Raw genomic sequence first — 16,541 nt, 5'->3', positions numbered from 1 at the left:
CAGAGCTATGATACAAATGATTTAAAGTGCAAATGTCACCACTGTTGCTGTTGTTACTATTGCTCTCTTAAAAACTACCTGTTTGACTATTTGGAATATCTTCAGTTATTAATTGTTCATTTAAATGTTCAAATTATCTTTTTTTTCATTCTGTTGTGTATTTTGTTTTCGTAATGTTTATTTTCTCATTAGGCGTTACAATGTTCTGTTGACACCATATTGTAGATATTTTGTACAGCCTAACCTCCATCACATCATCACCATTTTAATGAGCGTGGCTGTTGTCAGTACTGCCTGACTGGCCCTCATGCCGGTGGCACGTAAAAACACTCACTACACTCTCGGAGTGGTTGGCGTTAGGAAGGGCATCCAGCTGTAGAAACTCTGCCAGATCAGATTGTAGCCTGGTGCAGCTATTTGGTTCGCCAGTCCTCAGTCAAATCGTCCAACCCATGCCAGCATGGAAAGCGGACATTAAACGATGATGATGATATATATATATATATATATATATATATATATAGATAGATAGATAAAAAGGACAACAAAAGAAAGAAAGAGACCTCGATATTATGTAAATAGAGGAATTTATCTGTAAAAATATGTGACACTTATTCGGTAGCCATAACAGGAATTTTCAATGGCCAGATAACTGAAGATATGTTAGCGTAGGTTCCCACCCCGGCATCCAAAACTCGGAATTTTAATTATGGCTACCGAATAAGTGTCACATATTTTTACAGATATATATATATATATATATTTATATATATATAGTTATGGTATATTCTGTTAGGAACATAGTACAGTATAAAGCTTGTCTTCTTTCAGATTTACCCTGTACTATCCAGTAGTAGTATTACATGTACTTATAGGTTTGCGTTTGGGCATCTGTTGTGCGTGAACTGATAATTGAAAAGAATTGGAGTCAACAAGAAGGGGTACACTTGACATTCATTTTTTTATTGCTGCAATTGTTTCTACACAACGTACCCACACCTGGAGAACTACATAGCATGGAAACAATTGTAGTGATTAAACAATAAATGTCCAACCATACCCCTTCCTGCTGGCTCCAATTTTTTCAATTATCTGCTATATATTTGTGAAAAGGGCGGACGTTGTCTCACAAGCAGTTGTGCAGGCAAAAGTGTTAGTAAATGTGGTCGGATTAACCTGAAAATTTGCACACCTATGTTAAAAGTGCTGGGGAGTTTGCATGGCAACTTTGAGCTTGCTCAATTGAAAGGCGTAGCCGCTAGGGTAAAATTCCTCATCTTTAAAATGTGGCCTGAGTAGACCCGAATGAAATCGGGTTATAATACTAGTATATATATATATATATATATATATATATATATATATATATATATATATATATATATATATATATATATATATACACATATTAAGTGAACGTCTCACACACGATATTTATTGGAAATGGGAGATAACTCCTGCTACACTAGCTCCAAGACAATCAGATCTGTATTGGACACTTGTTTGCCAGGCATGTCAGCAGTTTAACCTCGCTTGCAACTTTTCTTTTATCTTTAATGCGTTTCAGCCCAATAGGATGAAAGGTAAAGTTGACCTCAGCAGGATCTAAACTCGGAATGTAAAAAGCCAGAAGAAATGGCTCTAAGCATTTTGTCCTGTGTGCAAACAATTCTGCCTTATTTATAATTTTTTTTCTACTATAGGCACAAGGCCTGAAATTTTGGGGGAGGTAATTAATCTATTACATTGACCCCACTGCTCAACTGGTGCTTATTCTTATCGACCCTGAAGAGATGAATAGCAAAGTCAACCTCAGGAGAATTTGAACTCAGAATGTAAAGATGGACAGAATGCTGCCTAGCATTTTGTTCGGCATGATAATGATTCTTTCAGCTCACCTTATACATACATATATGTATATATATTAAGAAGAAGGAGGCAGTCAGAATTTTGGATAATCCTTTATTAGCACTTTCGTCCGATACATATATATATAAACAAACAGATGGACAGACAGACTGACAGACAAACAGACAGGTAGGCAAGCAGGCAGATCGGTAGGTTGGTAGGAAGACAGAGAGACAGGCAGACTGACAGATAGATATATATATAGATAAAAGATATATATATATAATTATATATACATATATATATAAATAAAATAAATGCTAATTATTTAATAATAACAAACATGAATCTTTATGTGCAGTAATATTTACCTGAAATTCTGTTATATCTTGGACACACTTCTCTCTTTCTTTCAAATTTCGTAGTGGTGGAACAACATTCAAAAATGTGGTGAGTAAATCTAAGTGTTTGCCAGTGACACTGGAAACTGAAAATATCGGTATTATGCTGGAAGTAAAAATAATTAAGAAATGGTGAATTATTTGACCAACATTTGCCAAACCAAATTTTTTAATTCTTCTTTTTCCAATGGAGAAAGTTAAGGCAAAAATCATTAGAAGGAAATGAGTTACGTAGTGGTGATGAAATCAGAATTTATTTGTCGTGCTGTTGGGCTGTTTGACCTCAAAAATATAATACAAGTGATCAGGTTCTGAAGAAAGCAAGATTATCTCCTCAGATATTTTAAGTTTTATATCAAAGAAGTTCATTGGTAAACTTAGCATTTATTGGTAATAGTTGTTGGTAGTACAAAAAGGCACAAGATATTTGCTAAGACAATGGTATGACATTGTATTATCAGAGAGCAGAAACCTGACTGATGATGCATGAAGCTCCAATGTTCAAAAATGTTTCTTTTATATCTAAATTAGCAAATGATTAAAACAGCAATTCTTAAAATAGCAATGATTAAATTAGCAAATGAAAATTGTTAAATGAATATATTTATCAAAATTAAAGCAAAAGATATAAATATTTTGTTTTAGTGCTTCCAAATTAAACATGGATAATAAACCACAACACTAAATTAGATTCTCTTTTTAGTTAAAATAATGTTTTTTTTAGTTCTGTATTTTAAAAAATGCTCCATGGAGGAGTTTGAAACATGCCATTTGATGAAAGGAAGTGTTGAGTTATAAAAGGGTAAGAATGACCAGTAATGACTAATGCAGAAATCACTCCTCCACTATTTGGCTAATGTCTTTTAATTGAACGTAAATGGCTTAGTGGCTAGGGTATTTGGCTCTCAATCATATAGCTGTGAGTTCCGGGCAGCATGTTGTGTCCTTGAGCAAGACACTTTATTTCACATAGCTTCAGTCCACTCAGCTGGCAAAAATGAGGAGCACCTGTATTTCAAAGGACCAGTCTTGTCACATTCTATGTCACACTGAATCTCCCTGAGAACTACATTAAGGGTAGACATGTTTGTTGAGTGCTCAGTCATTTGCACATTAATTTCATGAGGAAGCTGTTCTGTTGATCAGATCAACTGGAACACTCATCATTGTAACCAAGGAGTGCCAGATTTATTTGTTTTGTTTTTAATGTCTCTAAATACTCAGTTTCACTTTGAGCCTCATTTGCAGTGCTATGTCTTTTATACAGATAGAACACACCAGTCTTTCACATCATTGATCTTTCATTGTTAATGCATCCTGATTCACACAAACACACTATTTTTACTGAACATCACACAGGTTAGTCAAAGTAGAAGTACTTATACTATAGCATAAACGCTGACAAGCATTGCATACAAATTCATGCCTATCAGAATGCAAACAGGCATCAAATGGTGGTGAGGACTGAACATTCATTGCAATTGTTCTTTTTGTGATTAATCCAATAGCAGACAAATGCATTCTGTCAGGCAGTTTACGTATCCAGAGAAAGATGCAACCATCTCTAATTTCTCTGATTTGTCAGTGTGATCAAGGTTGTTTGGCAGATATTTCATAGACACCTCATAATGCCATTGACAACTCTCATCAACAACTTCAAATATTTCAGTTACATATTGTATCTACAGCGAATAGCAAAAGGTTTAGGTACAAGTCTACAATGTTTGGAGAGCTTTTATTGCCCATTCTCTGTGTGAATAAGGAAGGCAGTGATGCCCTGAAAATATTACTTTGCAAATAATAAGCACAGGCATGGATGTGTGGTAAGAAGTTTGCTTCCCAACTGCATGGTTCTGGGTTCAGTCCCACTGCATGGTACCTTGGGCAAGTGTCTTCTATTATAACTTTGTGAGTGGATTTGGAAAACAGAAACTGAAAGGAGCTTGTGGTGTGTATGTGTGTGTGTGTCTTTGTGTCTGCTTGTCCTCCACCACCACTTGACAACCAATGTTGGTGTGTTTACATCCCCGTAATTTAGCAGTTCAGCAAAAGAGACTGATAGAATAAGTACCAGATTTAAAAAAGAAATAAGTACTAGGATCAATTAGTTCAACTAAATTTCAAGGCATTGCCCCAGCATGGCTGCAGTCTAATGACTGAAACAAATAAAAGTGAAAAAAAAGATGAATGCCAGAACCCAAAACATATAAATGGTAGCAGATACTGCCAGTGGCAGCCAGCAAAGGGTTGGAGGAATGCCAACCAGTTAGCTGGCTTAAAGTACCAGATATCAGAGAAAAGTGTTGAGCAACAAGAGAATGTGCAATTTGTTGCTTTTATCAGACAGCAATCAGAAAATTCAACGGTCACAGATATAAGGGTGCTTAAATAAAAACTAAGTTAGGCAGTGAGAAAGAGATCTAGAGTATTTGGTATGTCTGTCAGGAATACAAGTAAATGTGGATACTGATGGTAAACAGTTTGTCTCTACACCAATAGCATTGGTGTGGGAAAAAGTGCAATAGGTCTAAGGAGCTGTGTACAGACATTGAAGCCCACAGGTATCACAACTTGAAAGAGGAGTGAGATGTGAGAGATATCATTAATACTTTAGTAATTAAATTAGCCACGCCCAGTTGAAACATTCTACCTATTTTATGCTCAAACTAACCAGATCTGAGCTCTCACACTTATCCTACAATGTCATTCTGAAAATAAACAATAATATCGTTGAAATCTCAAAGCTATAAAGTAATGCATGATTAATTCAAAACTATGTGAACAAATAAGCTTTACATTTGATAGAGTAATCTGAATGCTAAGGGGTTAAAGCAGTACTGTGTGGTTTGTTAATATGTGTTATGGTACCTAAGGTGGCAAGCTGGCAGAATTGTTAGCATGCCAAGTAAAATGCTTAGCAGAATTTCATCAGACTTTACATTCTGGGTTCAAATTCTGCCAAGATCAACTTTGCCTTTCATCCTTTCAGAGTTAGTAAAATAAGTACCAGTTGAATACTGGGGTCAATGTATTTAACTTAACCCCTCCCCCGAAATTGCTGGCCTTGTGCCAAAATTTGAAACCAATATGTGTCATGGTACCTACCTTTGAGAATCAAAATTAGTTGCAGCAGTAATGGCATCATCTTCACTGCTCACTCGGAATGGTACTTTGTTACAGCTGGGAGATTTGAGGATTTTTTCCAGTTGTTGAATGGTTTTTTCAATAAGAGATTCGGGACACATATCAATCTTACTGACCACTACAAAAACTGGTACATCAAGGGCACGGGCAAAACCCAAATGTTCTTTGGTTGTACCAGCTGAAATTATAAGAAAATATAGCAAAACACATCAATATCATCATCATCATCATCATCGTTATTATCATCATTATTGACATGACCATCATCATCATAATTACTATCATCACTGACATCATCATCATCATCATCATCATCATCAACATTATCATCATCATCATCACTATACTCCATTCATTCTTGTACAATATTTATATCATTAGACCCTAACATGAAACCTACAAAAAAATCCCAAGAATATGTTCTATAGAACATTGAATTAGAATTATTGTTAGGGTGAATGGTTTACTATTTTTAATTATGATATTCTATGAATTTTTCTTGCAGCTGAAGGAATGCTGGTTTTAGTCTTATGTGGCTTCAAATATAATTCTTGCAGGAGAATCAATACTTTAAAATAGAAATATTTATATTGTCCAGTATTTCAATTGCTTTTTGATGAAACGGTTTTGTGATGAAGATGTATCTCTTGAGAAGCTGTTGACTTAGTTAAGAAACCAAATGTTTGTGCCACAAAGCTTGAGTCTAGTAAGTTAACCCTTTAGCATTTAAACCAACCATAACAGGCCCAAATATTCTGTTTTAAGTTAAAACTGGCCAGATCCAGCCTCTCACACCAACCCTACAATGTCAGTCTAAAACCAGACACAATCACATTCTCAAAATCTCAAAGCTATGAGATAATGCATGATTAATTCAAAAGAATGCGAATAAATAGGCATTATATTTGACAGAATAATCTGAATGCTAAAGGGTTAAACTGAACACCATGGATAACTGAATACCCAGCCATTAGGATGCACAAGATTGCTGGATTCCAGTTGGCCGTGAAGTTGAAATATGCTAAGAATGAGATCCATTTATGGAATGTGGCACTGAGCTGTCAGAACTGTCGACAAAACCTGAAATTTAGAGGGAAGAATTTTTCACCAAAAGATCAATATATCTTTGTCTTTCCAACATGAATGCAGCAAGATATCAACAGAGTTTAGTATTAGATCTATGAGATAAGACAAAGTACTTCATTGAAATTTACTTTGTTACATAGACCTTAAAGAATAAATTTCTAAGGATAAAAATTGACTGGACACATGAAAAAAACAAAACAAAAAACAAAGTAATTCAGAAAGAGTACAAAATATATTGGTACTGCCATTTTAGTACTACTGATTTGGGTATTGCTAATTTAATGTTGATTTATTTCACATCAAACATTTTAACATCTCTCTCTCTCTCTCTCTCTCTCTCTCTATCTATCTATCTATCTATCTGTCACATTTTCTCTCATTACTTCTCTTTCTTTCTCACTATCTCTCTCATTACATCTCTTCTTTTCTCACTATATCTCTCTCTTTCTCTTTCTATGTGTGAGCATATATATTTCTTTACTGCCCACAAGGGGCTAAACATAGAGGGGACAAACAAGGATAGACAAAGGGATTAAGTTGATTACATCGACCCCAGTGTGCAACTGGTACTTAATTTATCGACCCCGAAAGGATGAAAGGCAAAGTCGACCTCAGCAGAATTTGAATTCAGAACATAGCGGCAGACGAAATACCACTAAGCATTTCACCCGGCATGCTAACGTTTCTGCCAGCTCACTGATGTTTATATGTATGTGTAATGTGTGTGTATGTGTGTGTGTGTGTCTCTCTCTTTCTCTCCCACACAGTCACCCTGGCTGTAACATGTATACTTATACGCATGTGTGATGGGATGTACGTGTTTGCCGCCAAGGGGCCATAAAATACAGTCTCCAAAACAAATTTAATGTCCTGCCAGCTGTGCCAAATAATCAGCTTCCTGCACACAATGTCACATTCCAGTTAAGAAAAAATGTAAACAAAAAAAAAAATTAATTTACCCATTCCAGTATTTGCACTGACCACAAGCATTGCACAGTCAGGACAATAACCAGTTAAACCAAAAATAGTTGTCTTCAAATATTTTTGGTGTCCAGCAAGATCAATCAGAGTAATTAATTTTGTTGAGTTTTCACAGATTTCTTCAACTGTCCTGGCTTCCTTGTAATTAACAACCTGCAAAGAAGACATGCACAAGCTTCCTTCATTTCTTCATTACATGAATTATTTGACTAAAAGCCAAAAATATATCATAAGTAAAAGTAGAGATTAACAGTGAACATGAAAAAAGAAATCCTACATATATATATATTACTAATATTAGTAGAAGTAACAGAGTGACTCAAGGTCTGAGAGTTTCATGCATTGGCACTTACAAAAAATGTAGACCTATATATATATATAACAAAACAGAAAATTTGAAATTTTTTGGTATTGTTTATTCACCATTACAAATGTTTCATTTACTGATAGGAATTACAAAGTTTTACATGTTAGATAGACATGAAAAGAATTTCATATTCGAAAGTCTTCAGAGAGAGAAATTAAATAATACAAATTTTATGTCTGGATGAAACGTTTATAATTTATTAGAAGCCATTTAAGTTGATACAAACAATATTTGAATAATTTGATTAATTAAAAAAGTAATTATAATTACCTGGCCCATATTATTGAATCCCAGGATGTCATGACTGATGCTTGAAGTGCGACCAGATTGAATTTCATGTAAATGCCTGAATAAATTTAATCGAGCACGTCCTTGACCATTGTCGAGTTCTCCTTGAGTTAGGACTCCAAGTAATGTACTTTTGCCAGCATCAACATTACCAAGAACTGCGAGGCGTAAGTCAATAAACTGCACAATAAAAAATAGATTAATATTCTTAACATTATAGGCACAGGCATGGCTGTGTGATAAAAAGCTTGCTTCCCAATCACATAGTCTCTCATCACCTGGCACAAAATCATCTCCTTCAATACTACTCCCCACTTTCAGCTGAGGCTAGGTTTTGTCTTGAATGTTACTTGATGACCTCACTAAAGTTAGTGCCACAGAAAAAGTGCTCAATGTACAGTAAAGCGGTTGGCATTAGGAAGAGCATCTAGCTGTAGAAATCATGTCAAAACAGAAAATGGAGCCTGGTACAGCCTTTTGGTTCACCAACTCCTATCCAACTTGGAAAACAAATGTTAAATAGTAATGATGATAATGGTGTCATAATCTATTATAAAAATAATGAGACAACTTCTACTCAGCCTCTCAATATACTGGAAATAGCAGCTAAATCTGCTTCCTATTAAACACAAACATATTAAAAATGGAAGAACAGTATAGTTCTTGATATTCAAAATGTGTGGTAGTCACTGAATCACTGCAGCAATACTTTTTATCAGAGGTCAGATCGATGATGACTAAGCATCAACAATAGCAAAGCTAATCTAATTCAGTACAAACACAATTTTATAAGTGTAGATAACATAATCAAATGAATCAGCATATGGGTTTCAAATTTCGATGCAAGGCCAGTAATTTTGAGGAGGGTGTCAAATTCATCAACTCCAGTGTTCAGCTGGTATCTATTTTATTGACCCTGAAAGGATGAAAGGCAAAGTTGACCCTGGCAGTATTTGAACTCAGAACATAAAGACAAAAGAAATGTTGCTAAGCATGGTCATAGCTCTGCCAGCTTACTGCCTTAAATCAGCTGTAGTATTTTGAGAATCGAACACAGACACACTGAACTAAATAGCACAAAGCAACTAGACTAACTTAAGCTAATCACTCCCTTTGGAGCATAGGCCATCAACAACATTTTTTCCCACTATTCTCAAGTCTGGGCTGTCTTTTCTGCTCACAGGTTTGTGTTGGTTTTGAATTATCATTGGCGCTTCTGTAACTATGCTTTTTCTAGTTACCTGCTCTGATCAAACTGTCCAACCCATGCCAGCATGAAAACAGATGTTAAATGATGATAATGATGATGACAATGGTGATGATGGTGATGACAATGATGATGATGATGATGACAATGATGATGTTGGCCCTATGGAAACCCACTTTTACCCCTGGGAAGAGTTGATCCATATGAGTCTGGCCTCTATTCTTTCACCTATCTAGCATGGGAGGCCCTACCAGGTGCTTGCTCTCTGCTGGCATAGCTCTCAGGGTCACAAGCCACCACATCACAACAAAGACTGTACATCATAGTGAAACTAGACCAGGTTTTCTCAATCATTATTTTATCTATGAACCCCTTTGATAACTATTTTATTCGGATGAACCCCCATAGCCATTCAATGTTTAAAAACTAGTTTCATAGAAACTTCTATCAAAATTCCCATTTCGTTATTCATACATTAACTTGTGTAGGTTGAACTATGTAAAACATTTGAGAAAGAAACTTAACTGTTTTTTGCAATACATACCAATACATACATCTAAAGCAAAATTTTTTCAGGGGCCCTTAAAATACTATTGTGGACCCCCAAAAATCTTACATGTACCTTCAGGGGCCATATGGACTACGACTGAGAACCACTAATCTAGATTAACTCATGGCTATCAAATTTATTATTTAACTAATTTACAGCATTAACAAATAGAATATTAAAAAAACACATCTTTTTTAGAAATTTTTGTCTCCTACCTGTTGATCATCAGGAACCTTTCGCACAAGAATCTGTAGAGCTTTTCTGGAATCTGTATCAACAGCTCGTTCTCTCAAGATGGTAATAGTAGCACCAAGTCTAACAAAAGACATTAAAAGACATAATTTCTAAAGAAATAGTTTTACAATATTTTGATACAATAAGAGAAAATATCAGCAGCTGTATAGTTTTAGAATTTAGAGAAAAATTATTCTATTTAAAGGAGAGTTTTAGGAAAATTACTTTGAAAAATATCAATACAGTACACTGTTGTTTTAAATGGATAATAATAGATTCATCATTAACTAGAATTTTTTTTAGGTCTAGAGAGTATATACTTCTTAGAGAAAAAGAAAGAAAAAAGGGGTGTAAAGCAACAGAAGATAGAGTGGCAGGAGGGCAATGGGCCATACATCCCAGGATAAACGGTGTGCTCAACTGTGCTGGCCATTCTCCACAGCTGTACCGCCCTGGCCGTTACCATGGGGTACAGCTGAGCACACCATTAGAAAAGTGAGTAATATTTCATGATGTTAATGCAATAAATTAAATGAAAAAATAAATTACAATGTTGTTTACATTCATAAAAAATTAGAAACTTCATGAGATGTTAAATGGTTTGTTTTTAACGTTTGAACTTGAAGTAGATAAAGCTATAAATAAATAATAGAATTATAAATAGAGGATTAAAAATCCTTTGGCAAGAAAAAGTACATTTTAAATTTTATTAAGAATATTGTTTTTGTATCCTTGGTTGATACTTATGAAGTTCTCCTCCTCCTCCTCATTGCCACCACTATCATTGTCATCATCATCATCATTTAACGTCTGTTTTCCATGCTGGCATGAGATGGACAGTTCAACAGGAGCTGGCAAGGTCAGTAGCCACACCAGATTCTGTAGTCTGTTTTGGCATGGTTTCTATGGCTGGATGTCCTTCCTAACGCCAACCACTTTACAGAGTGTACCAGGTGCTTTTACATGGCATCATCACCATGCTTTTCATGTGGCACCAGTACCTACAGGGTCACCAAGTATCTTGCAAGACATGAATCCCTTAACTAGAAGGGATGGAGTAGTATTGATGGGGTGTGGCTTTGTGCCATTTAAGAGATCTAGAGTATAGAGGGGACAGACATAGATGTCTTGCAGTAGAGTAGATACATAAATAATCTGGAAGCTCTTTTCCAATATTTTTTAACCTAAAAGACAAAGGAGCTGAATAATATCAATTACAATTGTTGCTGATATGATTTTCTTTATACTTTATCACCGTCGTTGTCGTTGTCATCATCATTACTAGACATTTATTGTAGTATGTCTGTGAATGTGTACATTTAAAAGTTAATGCAAAAGAAAATATAGCAACAGATTTTGCTACTAAAAGAGAATAAATTTATGAGATTTTGACATTGACCATTTCTGGAGCCTTGCATATTAAGAAGGATTGATACTTGGTTGGCAGATAGTTGTATAGTTTGATTCGATAAACTGTTTGGGAGATGGCACATCTTGAAAAACAAAAATAAAACTAACTTACTTTTTGGCCATCTTCCTCAAAGTATTAAGAGAAGCTTCAAGTTCTAATTTTGGTAAACCAGCCAAAATTCCACTGTCTTCTACACCTATCTCATATATAGCCTCTCCTTCTCCTTCTTGAAGCCGCCATTTCATTTGCGTCACCAGGTGTTCAAACCTTGAAGGTGATGGATCAACTAATTTCAACTGCAGAATACAATAAAATGAAACATTTTCAATTGATAAAGGAAAACAGTAAAAAAATTTTTGAATAAATGTGGTTTGGAAATTATAGCTTGACCAAAATTAAGATATAACTCTCTTTTACTTGTTTCAGTCATTTGACTACGGCCATGCTGGAGCACCACCTTTAGTCGAGCAAATCAACCCCACGACTTATTCTTTGTAAGCCTAGTACTTATTCTATCGGTCTCTTTTTGCCGAACCACTAAGTTATGGGGACGTAAACACACCAGCATCGGTTGTCAAGCGATGGTGGGGGGACAAACACAGACACACAAACATATACACACACATACATATATATATATATACATATATACGACGGGCTTCTTTCAGTTTCTGTCTACCAAATCCACTTGCAAGGCTTTGGTCGGCCCGAGGCTATAGTAGAAGACACTTGCCCAAGGTGCCACGCAGTGGGACTGAACCCGGAACCATGTGGTTGGTAAGCAAGCTACTTACCACACAGCCACTCCTGTATATTCAGGAATAACTTTGGCCAGTCGAAGGACAGTTGACCATGTGGAATAACATCACTGAAAATGGAATACCAAACACAACATCAGGTGTTTAATTTGCTTTAGCCATCATAAACCAAAACCATGAATGAGCACCAACTTTTTTTGGCTTAAGATAAGGCTGACAAGTTTTTTCTCCAATGGAATTCTGCTTTACACACAGCATATAATCCTTCATAACTTTGTAAAAGATTTTGAAATTTTCAGAAAATTTTTTTTGCAGATTTGTATTCATCATCATCATCATCATCGTTTAACGTCCGCTTTCCATGCTAGCATGGGTTGGACGATTTGACTGAGGACTGGTGAAACCGGATGGCAACACCAGGCTCCAGTCTGATTTGGCAGAGTTTCTACAGCTGGATGCCCTTCCTAACGCCAACCACTCAGAGAGTGTAGTGGGTGCTTTTACGTGTCACCCGCACGAAAACGGCCACGCTCGAAATGGTGTCTTTTATGTGCCACCCGCACAAGCCAGTCCAGGGGCACTGGCAACGATCTCGCTCGAAAATCCTACAGGAGCCAGTCAGGCGGTACTGGCAACGGCCACGCTCAAAATGGTGCATCTCATGTGCCACCCGCACAAGAACCAGTCCAGGGGCACTGGCAACGATCTTACTTGGCTTGCCGGGTCTTCTCACGCACAGCCCATTTCCAAAGGTCTCGGTCCGTAGTCATCGCCTCGGTGAGGCCCAATGTACGAAGGTCTTGCCTCACCACCTCAGCCCAGGTCTTCCTGGGCCTACCTCTTCCACGGGTTCCCTCAACTGTTAGGGTGTGGCACTTTTTCACGCAGCTATCCTCCTCCATTCTCACCACATGTCCATACCAGCGCAATCGTCTCTCTTGCACGCCACAACTGATGCTTCTAATGTTCAGCTTTTCTCTCAAGATACTTACACTCTGACGGGTATTCACATTGACATTACACATCCAACGGAGCATACTGGCTTCATTCCTTGCGAGCTTACGTATGTCCTCAGCAGTTACAGCCCATGTTTCACTGCCATGTAGCATGGTTGTTCGTACGCATGCGTCATACAGTCTGCCTTTTACTCTGAGTGAGAGTCCCTTTGTCGCCAGCAGGGGTAAGAGCTCTCTAAACTTTGCCCAGGCTATTCTTATTCTAGCAGCTACACTTTCAGCGCACCCACCCCCACTACTAACTTGGTCGCCCAGATAGCGGAAGCTATCGACTACCTCTAGTTTTTCACCCTGGAATGAGATAGAAGTTGTTTCCTGTTTGTTTGCAGTCTTTATTGCACCTGAACATCTGCCACAAACAAAAACTAACTTGCTAGTTAACCTGCCTTTGATGTTGCTGCACCTCTTATGTGTCCATAGCTTGCACCGGGTACATCTTATAGAGTTACTACCTACTCCTTTTCTACATACTGAGCAGGGCCATCTACCTGAAGGGGTTTGTGTTTTATCTACCTTCCTACTTATTAGGATTTTGGTTTTAGCTAGGTTGACTCTAAGGCCCTTCAATTCTAGACCTTGCTTCCACACCTGAAACTTCTCCTCTAGTTCTGATAGTGACTCCGCAATTAGGGCAAGGTCATCAGCATAGAGGAGCTCCCAGGGGCAACCTGTCTTGAACTCCTCTGTGATTGCCTGGAGGACTATGGTAAATAATAGGGGGCTGAGGACGGAACCTTGGTGGACCCCTACCTCTACCCGGAATTCATTGCTGTACTCATTTCCAACCCTCACCTTACTGGCCGCATCTCTGTACATGGCTCGCACAGCTCTCACTAGCCATTCTTCTATCCCAAGTTTCCTCATTGACCACCAGATAAGGGATCGGGGGACCCTGTCAAAGGCTTTCTCCATGTCAACGAAAGCCAGGTACAGAGGTTTATCCTTGGCTAGGTATTTCTCTTGCAACTGTCTCACTAGAAATAAGGCATCAGTAGTGCTTTTACCTGGCACGAACCCAAACTGCATCTCATCTAAATTGATTCGCTCCCTAATTAGTTGGGCTATGACCCTCTCTGTAACTTTCATAACCTGATCTAACAGCTTGATGCCTCTGTAATTATTTGTATCTAAAGCGTCCCCTTTACCTTTGTAGCAGTTGACTATGATGCTGCTACACCAGTCATAGGGTATGACTCCTTCGTGTATCACCTGGTTCGTAATACGGGTGACTAGGCTATAGCCAACACTGCCAGATATTTTGAGCATCTCTGCAGTGATTCCTGATGGGCCGGGGGCTTTCCCGGTCTTCATACTCTTAATTGCTTTATCTACCCTGGTACTATCAACTCGGATAGCTGGTCCCTCTATTGGGTCGACATAAGGCAGGCTCTCTTTCTCCCATTCATTCTCTTTATTAAGCAATCTATCGTAGTGGCATCTCCAGACCTCTTTCTTTGCATCCTCATTTAATGCAAGCGTACCATCATCCATGCGAACACATTTCTCTCCTACAACATCACTATTCTCTCTCCTACACTGTCTTGCAACCCGAAATACCTCGAGTCTTTGGTCCTCACGGCGCAGAACATTGGCAAATCTTTCCTTATCTGCTTCCCCTCTGGCTAAATAAACCTGTCGCCTAGCCTCCCTTCTGGCACATTGGTACAATTCCCTGCTACCACCGTTCTTCCAGTCCTTCCAAGCTTGTTTCTTTTGTCTAATAGCCCTGTCTACCTCCTTGTTCCACCACCACGTTACTCTGGGTTGGGAGGGGACCTTACACCACCCACAAATCTGGTCGGTGGCTTTCAACAGGTTGTCCCGCAGAAATCTCCAATTGTCTTCCACGTTGTATGATGCTATATCCCCTTCTATTTCGTTAAATGCTTCAAGTAACTTGTCTCTAAGTCTCTGTCCGTTTGCAGGGTCTTTAAGCTTCCACACCCTTCTTCTCCAAGCCTGTCTAATTCTGGGCACCCATTTTGCCTTGATCCCAAAGTCGCTAACTACTAATCTATGTTGTGGGGTACATTCTTCGCCAGGGTAGGTTTTGGCATTTATAAGCCGCCCTCTTTCCCTATTTCTGGCGAGGATGTAGTCGATTTGGCTAGAGTGTCTGCCGGAGCGGTAGGTGACTAGGTGACTGGCAGGTTTCCTGAAGTTGGTATTGCAGACCATAAGATTGGTTGCATCACAGAACTCCAGCAGTCTGGTTCCCTCCTCGTTGCGGGAACCGAAGCCATAGCCTCCATGTATGCCATGGAAGCCCCCAGCACGACGTCCGACATGACCGTTGAAGTCTCCAGACACAAAGAGAAGGTCCCTGTCACTCGTCGACGAGGTAGTTTGCAAGAGGGTGTCATAGAATTGGTCTTTCAGACCATCTGGTAGCCCAGGTTGAGGTGCATAGGCTGAGATGACAGTAGCTAATCTATGATGAAGCACTAGTCTGATCTTAAGTACTCTGTCACTTACTCTAACGACCTCGATTACCTTATCCACCCATTTCTCCGCTAGAAGTATTCCTACGCCCCCGACCCCGTCAGTGTTCCCTGCCCAGAAAATCTTGTACCTGTGTTCTTTGCCTGTGAGGAACCTTGCAGAACCTCCTCTCCATCTTACTTCCTGGATGCAGCACATATCTACGCATCTCCGTTCAAGCATCTCAACAATTTCACCAGATCTACCTTTCAGCGTGCCGACGTTGAGAGTGCCAATCCTAACAGTATGGGTGTTGGGGGTGTGGGCCTGTAGCCTGGGAAGAGGAAAAGCAGTGTCGTGTACCTGAAAAGAAAACTTGCAATTGGAAGAATTCATAAGCAAAACATTACCTACAACCTGCAAACATTTCTCAACCTTAATGCGCTACCCAAAGGTAGGGGAGAGGATGGCCAAGGCCACTAGATGGGTTCCGGGAGACAGCCGAGGTTGACAGGATGACAAAGGGATGAACTTCCGGTGGAGGGGGCGGGATGACAGAGGAATGAACTTCCGGTGGAGGGGGTGGGATGACAGAGGAATGAACTTCCGGTGGAGGGGGTGGGATGACAGAGGAATGAACTTCCGGTGGAGGGGTGGGATGACAGAGGAATGAACTTCCGGTGGAGGGGTGGGATGACAGAGGAATGAACTTCCGGTGGAGGGGGTGGGATGACAGAGGAATGTACTTCCGGTCGAGGGGTGGGATGACAGAGGAATGAACTTCCGGTGGAGGGGTGGGATGACAGAGGAATGGACTTCCGGTGGAGGG

The 16,541-nt window shown here is 38.8% G+C and overlaps 1 protein-coding gene across 2 annotated transcripts in view; it reads right to left on the bottom strand.

Moving 5' to 3' along the window:
• LOC106874574 (GTP-binding protein 2) overlaps positions 1-16,541 on the bottom strand; it is a 34,507-nt gene that overhangs the window by 8,889 nt on the left and 9,077 nt on the right. For both annotated transcript variants that reach the window (XM_052971811.2, XM_014922356.3), the window contains exons 3-8: positions 11,629-11,813; positions 10,088-10,187; positions 8,098-8,295; positions 7,439-7,613; positions 5,355-5,571; positions 2,220-2,355 (exon numbers count right to left, since the gene is read on the bottom strand). In XM_052971811.2, coding sequence (XP_052827771.1) covers positions 2,220-2,355; positions 5,355-5,571; positions 7,439-7,613; positions 8,098-8,295; positions 10,088-10,187; positions 11,629-11,762 — 960 coding nt within the window. In that variant the 5' untranslated portion in view covers positions 11,763-11,813. The remainder of the gene's footprint in view (positions 1-2,219; positions 2,356-5,354; positions 5,572-7,438; positions 7,614-8,097; positions 8,296-10,087; positions 10,188-11,628; positions 11,814-16,541) is intronic.

This window comes from Octopus bimaculoides, chromosome 11 (assembly GCF_046866305.1).
Source record: "Octopus bimaculoides isolate indiv1 chromosome 11, ASM4686630v1, whole genome shotgun sequence".
Classification (NCBI taxonomy): domain Eukaryota; kingdom Metazoa; phylum Mollusca; class Cephalopoda; order Octopoda; family Octopodidae; genus Octopus; species Octopus bimaculoides.
The sequence above is the reverse complement of the archived record's forward strand: the minus strand, read 5'-3'. Positions and strand labels throughout refer to the sequence as shown.